Below are 22,673 nucleotides of genomic sequence, written 5' to 3'. Positions count from 1 at the left end.
ACTTGCAGTTTTCGTTTCCAGAACTGCTTTCTTTTCTTAAAACATTTGTTCACTTTCGTACACCAGCTGTACATTACATTAAGAAGCTAAGACACTCTTCCAAAGAATACGTTCAGTTCAGATGATTCCATTTTCTTAAAGCAGTAGGTAAAGGAATAAATAGGTTAATTCGGACTTTTTTAAAGAACATTTTTTGCATTGAAGGCTTTGGTCGCTCCTGCATGGTTACTGCTGGGATGGACTGATGGAAATCTGCTATGTTACTAAAGTCCTCTATTCTAACTTATTGTGCAGCCCTAATGATTTAGCTTGTGTTGTAAGATCGTCAGCAGATCATGATTCTGAAGTTCAATTGTGCTTTTCTGCGGCTCATTCCTTTACTCAAGGTGCAAAAAGGTTGCGCTAGACAATTATGATATTCCAAACAACTATGGGCTGAAATGTAATTTGTGCCATCCATGTCTTTTTCTTCTGTTTAGGTTCTCAGTTATTGCCAAAAGAAAAAAGAAGGCCTAGGTCTCACAAGTTTTTGTGTTTAAAAGTTGGAAAGCCAATGAGGAAAACATTTGTTTCCCATGCAAGCGCGTCTATGCAGCAATATGCACAGAGAGATAAAAAGCATGATTATTGGTTTGCTGTTCCACAGGAAAGGTAAGAATGTATTGTGCTATGTAAGCTGCTTTAAGCACTGTTTTTTGTGTTTAACTAGTAAAGAAAGCTGCTTTTGTTATTTCTGGGCTAGGAAACGGCGCATATTTAATGTTTGAAAGACTGTTTGCTCAGTACATTGGTTCATATCATTTACTAAAGAAGTAACATAGGAAATCCATCTCTCCCTCCTTGATTGTATGGTGGCGTAACTGGTTATGGTGAGCCCAAAGGCATAGCGCTAACCATACTCTTCATTTCTATATCTTCTATAACCTCTCTCAAGCCTCATTGAATTATATGGTTTCTGCTCAATATATAGGCGTGTTCTTCAGCTGGATGGTTTTCTGGGAACAGCAGCTTTAGCCAGGAAGTGATCTGTAGGCCCTTGTGTCCCAGTAATCAGAATTATTTAGGCGTGCAACAACACACATTTCCTTAGTAATGTTTACAGTGTGAGTATGTAAATGCCTTTCTCTTCCAGGGGATACTCATCAATAGTCATAAGCACTAAATAGTCCCGCCCACGTGCGGGGACCCCGGAGCAATAGAAAATTATTTATATATATATATATACGCAGCCTGAAAACATGTTACTAGGCTCAAAACTGCCACAATTGCAATGTAAATCTTTTACATTTGAAAATATAAAGAAACATAAGTCATGATATTCTTATGATACATATAAAGAAAAATGCTTTGAAACACACAACCTTTATTTTCAAAGGTAAAAAAGGCAAGATCATAGAGGCAGATCAGCCTAGAAAGGCTGCATATAGAAACAATTGAAAAACTGGCGCTGTGCCTTTAAGACCCCCAGGAACCCCCAGGCTCCGATCATGTACCACAGGTGACAGTTAGGTCTGTTCTTTTTTCCGGCTCCCACTGAGTATCCTGGAGCTCGCCAGTTAGTGATTTTTTTTAATCACTATTTTCAGGTTTAAAGTGAAATTTTTTTGTTTCACTCGACGTCTTTTATACTTAGCTTACTAATCCTGTTATTTTTTCTGATTTTTGGCTATTTTTTCCTGTCATAATGCCGGCCTTATTTAATAAGTGCCCGGCCTGTGGATAAAAGATGGCCAAGTCAGACCCGCACTCGGTCTGTATTGCTTGTCTACCTTCATCTCACAAGCCAGACCAGTGTTACCACCACAGCAAGTTTTCAAAAAGAACCCTTAGGGAAAGGGAGAAGATTAAGCTGCACTCTATGCATTAGAGAGGAAAGGAAACAGCAAGTGGCCGAGAAGAACATCCCTCAAAGAAGCCCTCCTCTCCACCAAGGCTGGAGCGCAAAGAGAAAGGTGAGAAAGGGAGACGCTGGTCTCGCACGCCGTCGAGGGACAGATCGACATCCAAAATACCTTTGTGCTCCGAGTCAGCGTCGCAATCGACGTTGAGGCGAGCTTCGCCGTCGAAACAACCGACTTCAGGTGAGAAGACCCATAGGACAAAGTCGACACCCACGCATAGGCGGTCCAGGTCCGCCTTGCCTACGACGTCGAGAGGTCTGACGTCGACTCATCAACGTTGAAGCCCACCACCGAGAGGGTCCATGGTGACGTCGAGAATACCACCGATGTCGAGAGGTCCGATCGCATCGACGTCGAGCCGAACACCGAGGGCCTTGACACCGGTGAGACAAAGTCGTTCGCCGACGACGCGTCGCCACAGATATTCACCGTTGAGACGCATGACGTCGACGCATCTGTCGCCAAGGAGGTCGACGTCGAAGAGGTCGACGTTGAGGAGATCACATTCCAAATCACGGGTCTCCTCCTGCTAAGAGACCTAGGGCGACATCCAGAGCCCGCTCGACGCAGGGCGCCCAGGTGGTGACGTCAAGGAGTGCCTCTTCCTCCCTGGGAGTTCAGATAGTGCAAGTCACTCCTGGACCCTCACCAGTGCAGACTCCAGCCCCTGCAACTAATATCTCGCCAAGATGGCTGGGGGACATAAGAGAGTGGAAGATTCGCAGGATTACAAGACTGACACGTTCCTCTAGCAGATCCAGATCTCCTATAATTCAATCAGTACACTCATCTGAAAGACATGAGCGACGTGCCACTCCACAAAGGTCCCCATCTTTAAGAAGTCACTCATCACGTTCTCCTAGGAGTCGGGCATCCAGATCTCGCCACCGCTCTCCTAGAAGACGAAGCCATAGATCTTCTTCTTGATCTTCAGATTCGAAGACCGATTACTCTCCTACTCTTTCTTCCTCTCCTCAGAGTAGAATTTCGCCCATTAATGATAATCCTGACCTTCAATGAGGTTCTATGTAGAGGGGCTGCAAAGCTTCATATTGAGATGCCTGTTTCTACCGCTAAAACGTCAGTCATCTTCGAAACACTTCACCAAAGGTCTTCATCTAGACCATTGCTTCCCCTGGTGCCTGGCCTGCTAGAGCCTGCTCTTCAAAAATTCCTTACTCCATCATCGGTGGGGGCGGCCCAATCCCGGATCACTAAAAAGTACAAGGCTCCTTAAAAAGACTCCTTTTTTCTGAGAGCTGTCCCTCCGCCGGACTCTGTTATTGTGTCAGCGGCATGGAAGAACCAGACTGGGGCAGCATCATCTGCGGTACCCCCGGATAGAGACAGCAAGGCCATGGATTCTGTCTGCAAGAGAATGTGCACCACCTCAGCATCATATATGATGGTAGCCAGCGCCTCGGCCTTACTGAGTCGGTATGACCACTCTTTGTGGGACTCTCTCTCATGCTTCACTGAGAAGCTCCCAAAAGAAGACAAACAAGATTTCCTGGAGATCCTTCAGGAAGGGGGTTTGGTGGCCAATCAGGTCATCAGTGCAGCGGCTGATGCCTCTGACTTAGCTGCCCATGGTTATGCAAATGGGATTTGTGCTCGTCGCTCTGCCTGGCTGAGATAGACTGGTTTGAATCCAGAGGCTCAACATCGTATCCTCAATCTCCCCTTCAATGGCACATCCCTCTTCGGCTTTCATACTGATAACGAAATGTCCAGGATGAAGACCGAACTGGATACGGTGAAGGCGGTTGGGCTCGAGAAGAGTAAGGACTTCAGGCAACGATACCGCCCCTACGATCGACGCCAATACAAACAGAGGGTTCAAACCCCTTTGTGGTCATCCCAGCAACATCAAGGAAGATCAGTCCTACCAGCGTCGTCCTGGTAGAGGACGAGGAGGGAAACTCCAGACAGGCCACACCTGCTGCCAAGCTACAACAGAAGCAGTGAGTGCTTGCTTCACCTAACTCTGTTACCCACTCCGGTGGGGGGGGGGGGGAAGTGTCCGTTTCTACCTGGAAGAGTGGACCAAAATCACACTAGAAAAGTGGGTGCTCAATATTGTGAGGCATGGATATTCCATCAGGTTCAAGTACCCTCTACCTTCTATTCCTCCTCGAAAGACTGTCATCCATCGCATAAATCTTCTGAGAGAAGAGGTGTCTGCTCTACTCCTAAAGGAGGTCATCGAGGAGGTCCCATGGCACCAACGTCGACAGAGGATCGACTCCTGATATTTTTTGATCCCAAAGAAAGGTCCAAACAAGGAGTTCAGGCCTATACTAGATCTCAGGCTTCTCAAAAAGTTCATTGTGAGGGAGAGGTTCAGAATGCTGGCATTACATCAAATAATCCCTCATCTACATCAGGGGGACTGGATGTGTTCCATAGAACTTCAAGATGCCTATTTCCACATCCCAATCTCTCCAAAGCATCGAAAGTTTCTAAGGTTTCGCATCCAGTCAGACCACTTCCAGCTAATTGTCCTGCCCTTCGGTCTGAAGTCGGCTCCTCGCATTATCTCAAAGTGCATGGCAGTGGTAGCTGCTTTCTTGAGGAGGAAGCACATTTTCGTGTACCCTTACCTAGACAACTGGCTTCTCAAGAGTGCGTCTCCAACTTTTCTACAGCAGCACCTCGCTTACTGCATCCAACAACTTCATCAGCTGGGTCTACACGTCAATTTCCAAAAATCCATCCTCAATCCAACACAGAGGATACATTACCTGGGCGCAACTTTGGACACAGTAAACGCAAGAGCGTATCCTTCGGAGGAGAGACTATCTTCCATTCTCAACAAGTGTCAGACCCTCCTGAAGATACCTCAGCCCACGGCCAGGCAGGTCTCATCTCTACTGGGTTTGATGGCCTCGTGCATTTTTCTAGTTCCAAACGCCAGACTTCACCTGAGACCTCTACAGCAGACTCTAGAGAATCAGTGGTCCCAAATCTCCAATCGCTGGGAGGACACTTTAACTCTGCCTCTGTCTGTCCGGCTCTCCATCAGATGGTGGATGCGACGGACTCATCTCATCACAGGAGTCCCATTTCAAGAGGAACTGCCCAAGCAGACTCTGGTGACAGATGCGTCCCTTCAGGGATGGGATGCTCATATGGGGTCACTACAGATCCAAGGAATGTGGTCAGAGAGAGAACAACTTTATCACATAATCATGCTGGAGCTCAGAGCAGTGCATCTGGCTCTCAAGGCGTTTTTTCCTTCCACCAAATCGACTGCTCTGCTTGTACAGACGGACAATACAACAACGATGTAATACCTGAACAAGCAGGGGGGCACCAGGTCCAGACCCCTGTCGCTGGAAGCACAGGCGATTTGGAAGAGGCTTCTAGCACGAGGCATGAAGATCTCCGCAATTCACTTAACAGGTGTCCTCAACGTCCAAGCCTAAGCAGGCATTTCGCAGAAACACACGACTGGGTGCTAAAACAAGAGGTGGCGCAAGACATCTTCCGCAGCTGGGGAACACCAGACATAGATCTCTTCATGGACGTAGAAAACGCAAAATACTGCGTCTTCGCTTCCAGATACCCGCAACCAGGATCCAAGGGGAATGCTCTGTTGATAGACTGGTCAGAGAAATTACTCTACTCCTTTCCACCAGTTCCCCTCATTCCCCTAGTGATCAGGAAAATGTACGAATCAAAGACAGAGATGATCCTGGTTGCTCCAGAGTGGCCTCGCCAGCGGAGGCTGCCATGTCATCCGGATCTGCTGACCAGGGCGGGCGGCAAGGTGTTCCATCCCAAACTGCCGTCCCTGAGGTTAGCAGCATGGCTCCTGAGTTCATCCAATATGGACATTTAGGTCTCTCTCAAGACTGCATGCAGATCTTGAAGGAGGCTCGGAGACCTTCTACGAGGAAGTCTTACGCTTTTAAGTGGAAGCGTTTTTACATGTGATGTACTGCTGAGGGTCATGACCCTATTCGAGGTCAGGAACAGGTACTGTTACCATACTTACTGTATTTGGCAAAAGCAGGTTTGCAATATTCATCCATAAAGGTTCACCTGGCAGCGATAACCGCATATAGCAAGTCTCCCACTCAGGCTTCTTTCTTTTAGATGCCAGTTGTTAAGGATTTCCTGGAGGGTCCAAAAAAGGTTTACCCACCCGTTAGGTCTCCATCTCCTTCCTGGGAGCTTAATGTGGTGTCCTGTAAGTTAATGGGTCCCCCATTCGAACCTATCCACAATGCTTCCCTTCAGCATCTTTCGTGAAAGACTTCTTTTCTTGTGGCAATCACATCTGCTCGCAGGGTGAGCGAGATTCAAGCCTTATGCTCTACAGAGCCTTATCTTGTTTTTCACACGAACAGAGTGGTGTTACGTACTCGCCCGAGGTTCCTACCTAAGGTGGTCTTGGAATTTCACATCAACCAGTCGATTACTCTTCCTACTTTCTTTGCAAACCCTGTCACTCCTGCGGAGAGAGCTCTGCACTCTCTAGATCTAAAAAGTGTGTTAAAATTCTATCTAGATAAAACAAAGTGTACAAAAGTCTGACCAACTGTTTGTGAATTATGGTCCATTGAACACTGGTTTCCCTGCCTCTAAAAGGTCAATTTCTAGATGGATAGTGTCATGTATCATGTTATCTTATCAACTGGCACATAAACAGCTCCCGGGCAAGCTGAGGGCTCATTCTACAAGAGGCAAAGCTGCTACGATAGGGATGCTTAAAAATGTACCCATTCAGGAAATTTGTAAAGCAGCCACATGGCGTTCGGTTCATACTTTCGCACGCCATTACTGCCTTGATTCTGACACTCAAGCAGATGCTCAATTTGGACAAGCATCCTTGAGAAATTTGTTTGGGTAATATATGTTTTGGTAAAATGGTCTTTTGATATGCTGGTATTCGTCCCCAGGGTATGGGGATGGGCTTGCTACTCTATTCAGTGCTTAATGACTATTGATGAGTATCCCTGGAAGAGAAGGATAAGTTACTTACCTGTAATCCTAGTTCTCTTCCAGGGGTATACTGATCAAAGTCATAAGCAACCCTCCCTCCTCCCCGGACGAATACCATGGCCATAAAAATGTATCTGTTACCCATTCTGTGATTAAACTGTTATACGCCGTCCAAAAGAACTGACCTAAGTGTCACCTGTGGTGCATGATGGGAGCCTGGGGGTTCCTGGAGGTCTTAAAGGCACGGCGCCAGTTTTCCAATTGTTTCTATATGCAGCCTCTCTAGGCTAATCTGCCTCTATGATCTTGCCTTTTTTACCTTTGAAAATAAAGGTTGTGTGTTTCAAAGCAGTTTTCTTTATATGTATCATAAGAATATCATGACTTATGTTTCTTTATATTTTCAAATGTAAAAGATTTACATTGCAATTGTGACAGTTTTGAGCCTAGTAACATGTTTTCAGGCTATATATATTATCTACTGGCGGTCGCCAGTAGATAGTTATAGTTAGGACCGTGTTTCCATAGGAAATCTGAAAATTCTATTTTGAATAACTTTGGCGCCGTTTGACGAATCCTCACGAAATTTTCAAAACTAATGGGGCGCTCCGCTCAGCTCTTACCCTGAAAGTCTCGGGGTGCTTCGTCAAGCGGGGGCCGAGAAAAAAGGGGTGTCCCAAAACGCGTTTTCCCCATGCATTTTCCCATAGGACCTTTAGTCGAAGGTACAGCCCGAACGGCTGAACAGAATTACTTGAAATTTGGCAGAGAGGTAGTCCTCAGGTCAGGGAAGTGCCTTTTGCATATATGTAGTCAATCTGTTAAGTAGTTCCTGAGAAAATTGCATTTAAGTGCACATACATATCTATAGCCGCGCACCCTAACGTGCGCGAGCGTAATTCTGATTGGTGGTTACATGTCAGTCAACGTTCGAATCGGTCGAAATCAGGAAGTGTCGGCCGCCATTTTGTTTGTTGTGGGTGCGAGAGTGAAAAAGAGAGGTGGCGAACGTGAAAAGGGGGCAGGGTAGAGAGTTCCTGACCCCCTAGCCTTTGTCAGGTGGTCCCTAAAGGACCCCGAAGGGTGAAAAAACATTAGATTTTTTTTTTTTTTTAAATCGCGGGGTGCGTGCACGGTGCGCGCACGGTGAAAAACCATTAAAAAAAAAAAAAAATTGCCATTTAAAAAACCGTACAAATTCACTTAAAAAACCATAGGTTTCACACGTTAGGTGGACATTTCACTCGTAAAAAACCAATGAAATTCCCCCGTTATAGTTAGGTCAGATAACTATAACTCGTGCGACCGCCACTCTCTCACAAGGATGATGTCATCAGTGATTTCATGAGTGATGCCACTGACCATGTCATGAGTGATGAAATATGTGACGTCATGAGCACTGGATTGCGGGCGCGCGAGTTATAGTTATCTGACCTAACTATAACGGGGGAATTTCATTGGTTTTTTACGACACTGGGATGTTGGGTCTGCGTCCATTAAACTTATGTCCATTCAGCGTTGCAAGCGCCCACAAGCTTGGTTGGAGGTGGGGGAGGGTTGTGGTGGTGAGCATAGATCAGAAGGCCTCCGATGATCCGCAGGGGGATGGGCCGCAGCCAGAGAGACACAATGCGATCGTCTTCAGCCCCAGCTTGGACGAAGATGCCAGTGAGCAAAAGGCAGGGGGTAAGAGAAAATCCGGAGCAGTTGCGACTATCTCCAGATGGCAGAGAGCAGCGGGGAAGCCGTAGGGAGTGGAGTTATGCCCACTCCCAATGAGGGCTTCTTTGAAGGGTGCCAAATGCAAAGGAACACATTTTGTGATTCATTGACCAGAACATGGCGGTCCACAGGAACTGGCTATGCCAGGCCGGGGAATGTCTGACCGAGACAGAGGCCGAAATGGTGGCGGGGCCACAATTGGGCCAAAGAAAAACACTGCTCCCTGCCCCGCCCACAACTAACAGTCAAGACTGATGCATCGTTCTCCTGGTTGGGGGGGGTCATCTCGGAGACTCTGGTCTCTTGTGGAACCTATTGGAGCTGCAGGCGATTCGCTCGACATTGAAAGCCTTCTTTCAGTCCATCAAAGGGATCTGGGAGCAGCACCACCGCCATGTGTTATTGCAGCAGGGCAGTGTGGGAATCCTTGCACCTCCGAAGCTGGATGTGTCCTCGGGGAATCTCCCTGGTCATACAAAACTTGGCAGGATCTTTAAACACATGGTGGAATAACTCAGCCTTGTGATTGGGTTGCAAGCACTCTTGGTCTAGAAAACTATGTACCACCTTCTTTCAGGACCAGCTACTGCTAAGGACCCAAAGCAGCTTTCTTTTGAAAAGATATCACACCTTTCCACATTGGGCAGTCTATCACCCTGCCAGCTTTCTTTTCCCTTCCTCACCCATCCAAGGAGGAGCATTGCTTGGACGAAAAGCAAGAGCTCTGAGCATTCACATTCATTGTACCAAGGACCATCGGGTGGACGATCAGCTTTCTATGATGTTTTTTGGGGGGATTAAAAGAAACGTGCAGAAATGAACCATCTCTAGGTGGATTGTCCCAGGTATTATGTATCTAATAGAGGCTTTTACCCGCAGATTCCTTACCTTAGAATTATTCCCAGAAGTCAGACTGGATACGGAAAATATTCGTGAGCCATACCCCTGCGCGCCTGTAGGTGGCATTGATCGGCTCCGCATAGCATTGTCTGCGCCTGATGTGACCTGCCTATTGCCTATATAGGTGCCACCCCGTGCGGTGATGTCTGATCTTTGCTTTCTGCGCCAGACATAAAAGATCCGGAAGGAACTGCCCCTTTGTAAGTTTTTACTACTTTCTTTTTTGTTTTTACTTTTTCTCAAAGGGTTTTTTGATTAGTCTCTCCTGGTGTGGCACGAATGTCATCCCAGGAGGCTGGTTTCAAGCCCTGCAGCGCCTGTCACCAGCTCATGTTGGTGATGGACCTGCACCTTATATTCCTGTGGTGAATCGAGCACGACCACGATCCGAAGGCCTGCTCCAATTGCTGCGCCATGAACCCAAAGTCCTTGAGAAAGTGATCCCTCAAGCTCCAGGCGGCTCGACGTGTGACGCTGAGATGATCTAGATCCTGTTCGAGAGGAAGGTCACGGGAGTGGTCGTGGAGCCCGAAATATTCATCACACTCTAAGTCGTTGGGCCACTCTGGTAAGTCCCATAGGAAGAAGAAAAGCAAGAAGTTGAAGATGTCTTGTATTTCACCTTAACCAACGAGACAAGGGAGCGTTGGCATTTGATGCATGGCTGTGTGGTTGAGCCAGCTCCTGGGTTGGCTCCAAGCTTCCCTGAGCTTCTGGGAGCCGGAGCGACCCCCGTTCAGTTTCTGGAATTTTATGATGCCATGCGCCTCGTATATGAGTGGCTGCTCTCACCGGCTCGCTTATGGGCACTGTGCGTTCAGGAAGGGCCTCTGCTGGATCCATGCCATTTGCTCCAGCCCCAGTGCCAAAGGGGTTCCTTGGATCCACGGATGGATTTGAGCCAGTGCTGGTCGTGCCATCTCAACCTTCCCCGACAGCGGTCCCGATGGCGACACTCCTGGCGATGTCATCCTGATTCTCGACACGGAGCAGAATGGGAGTCGCCCGACGTCGAATCCAGGGCTGACTAGAGCCATGACTTCCAAGCCCAGGGCCTGACCCCTTTTTTTAATGGGTTAGGTCTCGAGAAGAGTGGGAGGAGTCAATTGACCCTGAGAAATACCAGCCCTTCGACCCTAATGTGGACTGGTGTGAGGATTTGTCGAAAGCCGCGGCCTGGACACTAATCCAGATCCTGGCATGCTTTATCCCCCTATCTACCGAGGAGGGAGCGTCCTTCTCAGTGATGGTGATCAGGGCATCCGAGGTGCTGGATCTTACCCTGACCTCTGTGGCAGTCAAGACTGTCTAGTCGGAGGTAATTCAGCTTTGAGTGTCCCCCTCAGCACTGCTTATCGACTTTAATAAAGTCCTTACTGGCATCCTGCTTGGGATCAGGTCCAAGCACAGGTGCTGCTGTGAGCAGGACGATTGCCCGCTGTCTTGCTCCAGGGGGACCCCAAGTTCCTCACGCAACACCCTACCCCAGAGTGCCTGGTGGTCCAAGCCTCGACCTCCCATGGCGCTTTCCCTTTCACACCCCCGGATGGGCAATCCAAGAGGCTGGACACCTTAGGGAAAAATATCTTTTCTTCCACCAGCCTGGCACTGCGGTCGGTGAACAGCATATCTTTTTGGCCGCTACTCCCATGATCTTTTGTAGATGGTTGCATAGATGCTGCAGACCGTCCCAGAGCTGACCGCAGTAGTTCTCTGACAAGCTGTTGCTGATGAGAGAGATGCAGCCAAGTTCACCATTCGTTGTGGACTGGGTACCACAGACTTGCTGGGCAGAGTGATTTCATCAACAGTGGCCTTACTGTGCCACGCCTGGCTGAGGACCACTGGCTTTTCTAGGGATGTCCTAGCATTGATTATGGACATGCTCTTTGATGGCTCCCGTCTCTTCGGAGATGAGGAAGATTCAGCGCTGGAATGCTTTGAGCAGCAGGGCTATGGCCAGGTCCTTGGGCCATTCCACGGCCACTTGCTAACCCCAATTCACCTTTCAATGCCACGGAAGGGGCTTTCAGTCATGTCTGTACCCATCTAGCCTTCGCAGCGTGCAAGCTTACCAGCCTTGTGGCAGAGTACGCAGTACCCACAGGCCTTGTGGGTCGGGAATCCAGATTTAAAGCCAGTCTGAGCCTCCATACTGCCAGAAGCCGCGTTTTCTAGCCCTTATAGTCTGCCCCCTTACCATGGGCATCTATTGGGCGGCAGGATCTGCCATCACCTGCACCAGTGGTGGTTTATAGCATCGGACCAATGAGTTTTGCAGATTGTCCATAAATGTAAATGTTAAGGTACTTATAGAGCGCACTGTCACCAGACGGCCACCTTGCGGTGTCGCCTTTTGCGGTTTCCTGGTGCTGATACTCATACCGCTGTGGAACCCCTCCTGGCTTTCCCTGTGAAGTGTCCACTCCTGGGCTCCCCCAGGGTGAAGCCAGGCATCCTTAGCGCTGTTGGGGCCGGTGTGGAGGCTAAGCAAGCTATTGCCCAGAGTTGCAGCGTGGGGCCCGTGATTAGAATAGGCACCGAGGCGAGAATAGACAGGTCTGAGGAAATTGAGCCCGAGCCCCGCCGAGGCGGGAATCGAACCCTGGTCCCTGGCCAGAACTCTGCTTCAGGGTCTGCCACTCTAACCATTGAGCCACACTCCTCCACAGGGGCTACTCCCTTCCGTTTGACAATACCTCTCCACCCATGCCACCTGCTTTTGACCGGATGAACGGAGGGTCAGCTTTCTTTGCTCCACCTGGAAAATATGGCCCTCTTGGCCAAGGGAGCCATCGAGAGGGTGCCAAAGCCATAAGTAGATTGTGGTGCCCATGAATGATGTAGGCCTTCTCCTATCCTAGACATGCACCCTCTCAATTTCTTTCTCAGGAAGGAGAAATAAAAAATGCTCACTCTCGCTCAGGTCTTGACTGCCTTGCCCTGGTAGACTGGATGGTGGGGATGGACGCATTTTTCCACATTCCCATCCTGTCTTCCCATAAGCATTACCTGCGGTTCACGGTAGTCCATGAGCATTTTAATTTCACTTTACTCGTCTTTGGCTTAACCAGCACCCTTTGGGTTTTCATCAAGGTGATAGGGGTGGTTGCAGCTCATCAGCGGAGATCAGGGGTGCCAGTCTTCCCCTATCTCGACGACTGGCTGTTGAAGGCAGACCTCAGATTGTGGTCTCCCACCTCCAGACTACAGTGGACCTTCTGCATTTGCTGGGGTTCACTATCAAGGTGCCCAAGTCATACTTGACACCCTCTTACACGCTCCCTTTCATTGGGGCTGTTCTGGACACAGTGCCGTTTTGGGGCTATCCTCCCAAACGGTGAGTCCAGGATTTTCAGGATATGACACTGATGTTTTGGCCTCTATCCTGCATTTTAGTGAGACTGACTGAGGCCGCTTGGCCTCATGGCCTACTGCATCCTGCTGGTGACAAATGACCGATTGCATATGCGGGCTCTGCAGTCGGACTTGAAGTTCTAGTGAATGCAGCATCAGGGAAATCTGTTCAACATGGTCCAGATCTCAGAAGGAACTGCAAACTATCTGCAGTGGTGGCTTACGAACCGCAGTAGGGTCAGCGGCAGACCCTCTTCCTTTCCCAACCAGATCTGACAGTGGTGACAGATGTGTCACTCCTGGGATGGGCAGCCATCTGGGAGAGGTGGAGAGTAAAGGTTTCTAGTCTGGCGGAATCGGTACTCCACATTAAACTTCTGGTGCTATGGGCGATCTGGCTGGCATTAAAAGCCTTTCTAGCCTCCATCAAGTGAAGGATAGTGCTGGTGTTCATGGACAACTCCACCACCATGTAGTACTGCTACAAATAGGGTGGGGTGGGGTTGTGGACCCTTTGTCAAGAGGTCTTGCGTCTCTGAACGTTGCTGGAACGTCGGCATTTCACTGGTGGTTCAACACCTTGGAGGTTCTCTGAACTCGGGGGTAGATGAACTTAGCCAAAGATGCCTAGCAGGTCGCGAATGATGTCTCCATGTGGAGGGTGTGCAAGGTCTCTTTTTAGCAGTGGGGACAGCCTTCCTAACCAAAGTAGTCACTCCCTTTCATGTAGGCCAGTCCATCAATTTTCTGACCTTTTACGCTCCACCACATTCCACTAAGGAAACGGACTGGACCCAAAAAAAGTGTTGTTCTACTTTGACTGCATGAAAAGAGGTCCGAGTTGATGACCAACTCTTCGTCTGGTATGTTAGAGTGCAGAAGGGAAAGGCAATGCAAAAGCGGACCATCTCTAGATGAATCGTACTGAGCATTAAAATCTGCTGCGTATTGGCCAAGAAGCAACCCCCTGAATGTTTGCCGGCTCATTTTGCAAAAACTGGTACCACTGCATTAGCACCTAGAATTCCTGTCCTGGACATCTGCTAGGCTACAACGTGGGCCTCTCTGCACACATTCACAAAACACTCCTGCCTGGGCAGTCAAGTCCATTGGGACGAGAACTTTGCCTGTTCTGTCCTGCATGACTTCCTCGTGTGAAATTGAATTTAGTGCTTGATTTAGAAGTTGTACTCCTTTTGAGCCAATGCACATTGCACCTCCTCACCCTGAAACAGTATTTCTGGTTCCGATACGGTAAGTGAACTTTAAGCCTTCTCAGTTCGACTTCCTTATTCCACCTTTTTCCCTGAATAAGTGGTGGTGTAAACTCGAGTAGCATTCCTACCGAAGGTGGTCATGCTTTTTCATGTCGGGCAAGCCATAATTCTTCTAACCTTCTCTGCGCCGCCTCATCCCTCAAAAGAGGAAGAGAGACTCCATTGCTTGGACCACAAAAGGGGACAAAGCTTTAACACTGGCCGTACCAAAGAACATTGGGTGGATGATCAGCTCTTTTGGGGGATTTTCTAGTGCAAAGCAATGCAGACCATCTCCTGATGGCTACCTCTCTGCATTAAGATCAGATATGCATTAAGTAAGAAGCAGCGTCTAGAAGGTCTTGGAGCTCATTCTACCAGAGCTAGGGCTGCTAAGGCTGCGTTGGCATGTGGAGAGCCTGTCCTGTAGATTTCAGACGGCTACATGGGCATCATTTCACACGTTAACAAAGCGCTACTGCCTTGTCAATCAAGTTCGACTAGACAGACATTTTGCCTATTCAGTCCTGCAGGACGTGTTGATCTGAGCCATTCCACAGACCCACCATCTTGGGAGGTACTGGTTTGGCATCTATTCATAAGATGAGAAATCTGCAGTTACAAGTATCCATCAGCAAAATAATTTACGCTATCTATCCACAGATTCCTCCCCACCCACCCACATCCCCGTTGTGTGTAATGGTCTCCCTTTCAGTCTAAAAAAAGGTCCAAGCTTAGGAATCTGTACACTGACTATTCCAATTTGCTCATGGGCTCTGCAGCTGAGGGTGTATATAGACTTGTGAAAGAACCCGACATCGGTTGCATGGGTGGCACTTATACTCATCTCTGTTTGTCACTTCTGGAATAGAATGACGTTGGTGCGGAGCTACACAGCACCACCTATTGGCATGCAGAAGTACTGTTTTTTGAGTTCCTGAATCTCGATCCTGGGGATAAGTCACAAGGTGAGGAATCTGTAGTTTGATAGAGTATATACCAGAAAAAGTATTATCGAAGGTAAGTATCTTGTTCATCCCTTGGAATTCATATAGAATGGACGTAATGATTTGGGTAGATCTGTAAATACGAGCATCACGTTATTTGAGAATTGAGTTCTGTTTATAGTCTCCGTCCCTCTAACTGTATGCTTTCAGCAGTGCAGAATCTTGTATGGCTACTGTCAGAAGCCATTACAATCGAGGGGGATTGGCACCCCTTTCTGATGGACATTTCTGACTGCAGATTCCTCACCTAGGGAGGTTTCCCAGGCTTTAAACTGAAGCTGTAAACTCTTGTAATAGCTCCTGCGTGCTGATAGGTGAAACCACCCGGATCTGTCACACCTCTGTCCCCGTCTCTGGGCATGTTGACGCAGAGCCTAATAATGTGTCTACTTTGTGTGCTGATTTCATTTCCTATTTTTCTACAACTAAGGATGTAATATTGATCTCAGTTCCTACAGATTTCAGTTTTCACCAACTCCTCAAATTCTTTACAAATTTTAGAAGCATGCAGGAATAAAACTCTCATAGACAACAGCTTTCAGGCTGTGCCACATGTGTCGGTAGCAGATGTGGGTGATGGACCAGAACAACTTCTCTTTTTGGTGCCTTGAGACCAAGCTCAATTCGAAGTCATGCAACAGGTGTCCTTTGATGCGTCCAAATTTAATCATTGAATGAGAAGCCCAACTTCGTTGTAGAAAATAAAAAGTTGGTTGGTCTCCACTGAGGTCACCCTTGTTAGGTAGTTTTAAGGCAAGTCTTCCAAGTCCTGGAAGAATTGCTCCTGAATTAGGGGGGATGTCCCTGTCAGCTGTCGGGTCACGTGACTGACTTCAGTGTCGACTAGAACCAGATATCAAGTTTGAAGATGATGTGCTCCAATTTCCTCACCCATATTTGGCTCTGTAGCAAGTTACAGCCTTCAGTGATATCCTGCTGCAGATGTTGAAGTTTTTTTCAGCTTCCTCTGCTGTACCTTCCACTTTCCTGTACCTGTTGGATCTCTAGTCAGTCTTCCTCTGGCTGGACCTACCCAAGTACTGACTGGGCATAGTTGTCCCATCCCGCCAGTAGCACACAGCTGCGCCTGTGTCTCTCTGGTGGCGGAGGCTCCAGAATCTCCCTCCACCTGGCACGGTCTATGATTATGGGGAGGTGCCAGCTCTGGCTCAATCTTCAGCCTCGGAATCATCATGAGCTAGAGTCCACCCCTAAATACAAAATTACTGAGGCCATGCTCAAGCTGATGAGGAGCCACCTGTACTCTCCTTGTCTTGGAATCAATATTTTAGGAGGTTGGAGGATTTTGGGGATCATATTTGGGTGCCTTTCAAGGTCTCCGGAATGTTGCAAATGTGAAGCTGGATGGCAAGGAGACAGATAATTTACACTCCCCTCATTATATGGACCATGGCCTTTACCTTAACTTGCAAACTGCCAGAGGCTAGGATCCCTCTCTGTCATCTTCACTGAATCCCCCTTTAGAGCCTCCTGCAATAGTGTGGCTCCTTTGCAGTGGTGGTTTTCATGAAACATGCAGCATCAAGCACAATATTTATAGAGGTGGGCAGACGCCTCTGTTTCTTTGGGAATTCGTCACAGACCTGACGCAGTTGATTAGGTGGCAACCTGCTGAATTTTTATTTACTCGTTTGGAAGATTGTGCTGTTAACAATCTATTACCAAATACCTCTACATAACCATCAAGTATAATCCTGTTCCTCACCAGTTTGGGGGGGGGGGGGTAAGATATGCTGCTACTTTCCACCCAAGTACACCACTAGACAACATTTATGCTAGGTATTAACCTTACATTTTGTATTTAGGAATTTTGCTTATGTTGTACCTTTACATGCACTGTGGACACAAGCGGAAGAGGGGAGATTCCCAGGTAGAACATTTTTGCAGACTATTAGATATATATATATGTTTCCTCATAGTTTGTTCAGCTTTTGATTTAGCCTTCTGTTCACAGGAAGTCTTCCGGATCCCGGTGGAGCTGCTGTGGTTTTTGGACGAGCGCTGGACCTGCCCTGCCTCTTCTTCTCCTTCCCTTTCTCTTCTTCTCCTTCCCTTTTCTCCCCTCTTCCCCTTATCCACTGGCACCGCTTTGACCTTGTTGGGCGGACTAGTGGTGAAGGGAAGTTGGGATTTGTTCATCCGACTCTCACCTCCTGCCCCGCGGAGACCTCAGGTGAGCCTGACAGGTTCCTCCTGGGCCGCACACCAGTCCACCCCTGGGCGCCAATTTCGCAGGGTAGTGGTATTGGCCTGAGCCCAGGCCGCCGAAATATCTCGCTTGGCACAGCAACCGTCGTGCCCAGAAAGTGCTTGTCAGCTCTAGAGCCGTCCAATGCATCAAACACCGCCAGAAGAAGGTGCAGGCGATCGTGGGGAACCTGCCAACCCAGAGTCTGCGAAAGCTCAGATTCCACTCCCGACCAGAACTGGGCAAGGCCCGGACACAACCAGACCATGTGGTACAAATGAGCCGGAGCTTGGCCACATTGTGTGCAGTCCGGGGAGGGACGCAGTCCCGCCTTATGTAGGCGCACAGGAATGAGGTAGGCCATGTGGATATAGTAAAGTTGAATGAGACAGAGTTTAGAAGAGGTCGTAAGGGTTTTGGGAGCCATGAGGGCGTCGTGACAGTCAGCCTCTTCCAGGGGGCCCAACCATCCCTCCCAGCGGGTCCGCAGCGAGTCCAGGGTAGTGGGGCCATTGTTTTCCAATGTTTCTTATAATGGTGAGGGCTCAGCAGCTCCCACACCAATAAGGTTTTACAAAAACCATGCCAAAACAAGTCACGCATTGACAAAACCAAGATGCTAACAAGCAATGACAGACCCGACTGGCTTTGCCAATGCCGGTATATTTTTGTTCCCCATTATCTTATTAAAACTGGTTACACTGATTTTCCATTATGAATATCTATGGGAAATACTAGCATACATCAACACCTTTTACTAAATGATGCTGCAAAGAAATAGTACCTAAAATGTTACAATAGTTCAGCGAAATGTTGCATTTTTCTGTAAACATTTTATTTTGAAAGCAAAGAACCATCAATCTTGCTTTCAAGCTTCTGCAGATATTTGCATCTAACCAGAGAGCAGTCTGGGAGCATTACACATAGCCTCATATTGCTAAACATTGAAAACGTGTGTACACATTTTATACTGGAACCACTGTCAGTAGTGCAGTCTGAGCTTACAGCATTTACTTTAAGTGCTCACCCTATTAATAGAGGCTTTCCATTAATGAACCATAAAAAAAAAGTTGGAACAGCTTTAACAAATGGACACAAATATTACCTTAACTGCAGGCAATGTCTTTACCTGGTCCATAATGTGGTACTGCAAACTGGCAGCCAAAGGCTTTGTGCTGTAGGGGGTTGGGCCTACTTGTCCCAAGGACAAAATACATATGAAAACCTGTTGTCCTTGACCCCAAACAATATGTCTGGGCATCGGGCTATAGGAATTCCACATCCCTGAGAGAACAGGAATGTTACTCTTAGTTCTTTCTGGTCCGGATGACTGACAGCAATTTTGCCTCTCAGACTCTATCGCCTTCCTTAAAAAGGAAAAGCTTAATGTTGACAAATTCTATGATTCTGCTAACCTTGGCCACAGATGACTGAGTGGTGTTCTTGGGCATACAGGATGTGTACTTTCATGTGCACGTCCTGTAGTTCACTGGAAGTATCTCTGCTCTGTGTGTGTTCAGAGTGTTTAGAATTCATCTTCCTTCACTATGGCCTTACATTCTCCCCTTGGGTATTCTCCTCTAGGGTCTTTATGAAGATCTTGCAACTGGTAGTAGCACTTCTTCGCAGGTCAAAGATACATATATTCCTGTACCGTGACAACTGGTATATGAACGTGGACAAGACATGGCTAGCCAGACAGCAGTGTCATCACTGTCTACTCTGGGGTTCTCCATCAAGGAGGCCAAATCCATCGCTAACCTGTGCAGACAATTCCCTTTATCTGAACCACTCCCTACTTCACCTTGAATTTTTCTCATCCCCATGGCCATGTTGAGTCTGAAGGAATATAAACAAAGGGAGAGTAAGAAGATGAGGTAACCCGTTCCACTTATGAAAATAACAATCAACTAAGAATGAGCTTGCTACCATCCCAATGAGCAGTCACGAATGTCTTTCACTCATTTATCAGGCACACGATTAGGTTTCTTCAAAGAACCCTCACACACCAACCTAGTTGGTGGCATGCTTCATCATTGAGTTCCTACTCAAAATACCTAATGCATCTCTGGTGTGCTACAACGCCTGATTACAGTGGAGCTGTTCTTTTTTGTATGACATCGTGCATTTGTTAGTGAGTTAAAACTACCTCAAGGGAATCTGTCCCTTGGGAAATTTTAATTGTGAACCCCATGGGTAGGGTTAAAAACAGTGTAGGTGGATGTGAAGTGAGAAAATAATGGTTTCACATCCTAGTGTTAGGTCGACATGTTTCAGTCCATTATGCGTGCTGTATGAGTCAAAGTGACTTTCATCAGGCCCAAGCTGCTAGGGAAAAACTATTCAGTAGATGCATATACCCTAAGGTATGTGTATATGGTGTGGAGTAATTCGTAACTTACGATTTTCCCCAATCTTCTCATTGATCTTCAATTGCACTAAATTAGGGTGACATGGATCTTGACAGGGGGCAGTGCCTGTAGTCGCACATTCGTCAAGGCAGTCTGCTGTCATTGTATATTTTACCGCCCTGATCTAGATCCGAATGAGGACGGTTATCTATCATTACTGCTTCTATAGAACTAGGGAAAGGGAAAGGGCATTCTTGGTTCAGGCACCCATATAATGCATACCTACCTACCTAAAGCCTTTCGTTCCGTTTGTGTTGTAATGGGCATCAGATATTGAAAAGTTCAGGTCGCTCTCGTCTCACCTCCAAAAAACAATTTCTTAAAACCTTTGAAAATAGATATTTTGCACCAGTCTTTACTGGTACATTGGTACTGCTTTAGATACTCCAAAAACTGGCAGAAGAAGCGTGTACAGGGCCATTCCTACATTAAGTAAATAGTTTAGTTTGACGTCAGTGAAGGGTGTACAGAATGGTTCGGATAACATTACGTGGAAGAATAAATAATGGTGTAATATTGTGGGCCTGAAACTCCTAATGAACATGTTATGTTACTATGATTTGTAGAGCACATAGCTGCCCCAACAACGGGACTTCCCAGCCCTGGGCCCAGAAACCGGAAAAATAGCTGGAGGAACAGAAGGCTAGCGAGAGAGCTATGTTATGTCAATATGATTCTTTGAACATGAACATTATTTACCTCATGCAAGTTCGGAAGTGTTCTTTCCGGACTAGAGCACAATTTTATGTACAGTTTGCAGGTTTTGAGTTTTTTACACGAGTGCTACTGAACATTTGAAAGGGAGCTTGACTTATCGAGTAATTTTACTTCAAGGGGTAGGTTTGGCTAGAAAAGGTCCAAGGTGTAAATTAGTTATGCCTACCCCTTAAGTTTCTAAATTGAGATTTGAAATGTAAGTAATGATAGACGTACGAGATCATTTCTTGCCAATGTTGTTTTTTTTTTAGGACTGATCACCTGTATGCCTTCTTCATTCAATGGACTCCAGAGTTGTTCCCAGAAGATACTGGAGAATTTACCAGAGAGCCTGGGTTTGTAGTTGTAAAGAAAAATATCGAACCTGAAATGAGCGAGTGTGCAGCATTTGAATCTGCCGCAATCGTCTGGGAGGTAAGTTACTTTTAGAAATGGATCGGAAAGAGAAGCACAACACATGGATAAAATGAGGGGGTTCTTGTGAAATGTATTTTGTTATTCTTGTATAGCGTTTTGAATCATGTATGAGTTCTATAATAATGTGTGATTTAGTTGCGTTTTCCCACCTATGATTTCGCCATTTCATTGCTAACCTTTTATTCACCAAGGTCAACATTCTACTAATTAGTAATAGGTACAGTGCATGTGCAAGATAAACGTTCAAAGCACCCTTGTTTCCATTTTTTATTTCAAAATATATATAAATGCTGTAATTCAGACATACGTTTTGCCGTCTATATTTCCTTAATTTACTGACCTGTCGCGATCTTTTTTTTAAAGTTGTGCCAAGCTCAATGTTGCAGTTCTTTACAGGAAGTAGGACAGAGGGATTTGTGGTTGCTATCCCATGAGGAGGGCTGGTGGTGCTCTCTCAATGGTGCCCCTGCCTCTCGGATTGCCAGACGTTTTGCGTGGCATTTCTTCTGGCTAAGGAAAAGGACTGTACGCGTGTGATGTGACTGTGCAGTCCATGCTCTCCCATCAAACATGAACATTTGTGCTCTTTGAATGACTGACTCATAGCGCTATGTTTGAGGAGGGGGACCCAAATTGCCTCCTAGAGGTCTCCAGCGGAATGCTATACATCAACTCTCTCTAACTAGTGGCATGCCCTAGGTCACACTAGCAATGTGATTGACAGACAAGGGCATGCAACAGAAGGATGTGGGGATCGCCTGTTTTACAACAATGTCACTGCGTTGTGTCACACCATGTGTGGGGCAAGGTCTGCCATGCAGTGGAACACGGAGTAGAAGACAACCATTGGCGCGCAATGGTGAGGTGAAGTAGTCAAAGTTCGGGATACGGCCATCTCACGGCCCAAGATACTAGGTGAAGGATTATGGTCAGTTTGTTTTTCCTTTGGTATTGAATGCGAGTACATTGTGTTTTTTAAGGCTTTTGAGCTGAAGCTGAAGGGAGTTGTTATCTATTCAGATTTTGTATTCCATTAGGGCATTTTGTAGGTATCTCCAGCTGAGGAGTCGTACCACAACAGTTTGACGTTTATCTGTGTATTATCTATATATAAATGAGCCCAAACTTGTTTAGCCTTGAAAATGGCTAAACAAGTGGCTAAGTACATATTGACTAATACAGGTAAACAAGGGACCCTTGGATATTAACATGATGGGAAGTTGTCACTGTGAATAGCTTTTCAAGCAGAATGGAATGGTTCACAGTGTTGAATTCATTAGATAGATGTAACACTGCCATTAGTCATCCTGTTCCCTCATTTTTCAATCAGAAGGCATATTCCCAAAAACCCAGGGGAGTCATGTTTTAAGTACAAGTCTCATTTTGAGGGTGAGAATCAAAGGATAGCTTCCAGATGTTCGTGATGTTGAGTAAGAATGTTTCTCAGAATTTTTACTAGAACAGGCAAATAATGTGAGGAGTCTAAAATTAGATATTAAACTGGAGGGTCCATTTTTGTTTAAATAATGGTGTAATTATTCCACCTGCTCTCCGGTTTATGATCCTGTCTTCAACTGGGCTAGCAGTCTCTCTTGAATCAAACAATTTAATATGCGACAGTAAGATGCACTAAATTGGAGGCATAGTTCGTCAGTAAGTAGTAGAGGGACTGGATATTTTTGGAAATACATTAGTTTGAGTGATTTCAGCTTGGATTCAGTGTTTTGAGTGGGGGTGCAAAGTCATGGTCTGACTTGAGTGAATAAAAGGAAAGAGTCTTGACCCTCTAAGTGGTGCCCCTCCAATCCTGGACCCTTGGAGGTGGT

General features: G+C 46.8%; 1 protein-coding gene across 9 annotated transcripts in view; it reads left to right on the top strand.

Moving 5' to 3' along the window:
• The window catches only part of OXR1 (oxidation resistance 1), a 1,797,650-nt gene that overhangs the window by 1,447,070 nt on the left and 327,907 nt on the right, over positions 1-22,673 (top strand). For all 9 annotated transcript variants that reach the window (XM_085605104.1, XM_085605101.1, XM_085605099.1 and 6 more), the window contains 2 exons: positions 480-651; positions 20,682-20,844. In XM_085605104.1, coding sequence (XP_085461230.1) covers positions 480-651; positions 20,682-20,844 — 335 coding nt within the window. The remainder of the gene's footprint in view (positions 1-479; positions 652-20,681; positions 20,845-22,673) is intronic.

Source organism: Triturus cristatus, chromosome 5_1, assembly GCF_964204655.1.
Source record: "Triturus cristatus chromosome 5_1, aTriCri1.1, whole genome shotgun sequence".
NCBI lineage: Eukaryota > Metazoa > Chordata > Amphibia > Caudata > Salamandridae > Triturus > Triturus cristatus.
Note: the sequence above shows the minus strand (reverse complement) of the source record. Positions and strands in the feature narration are given on the sequence as shown.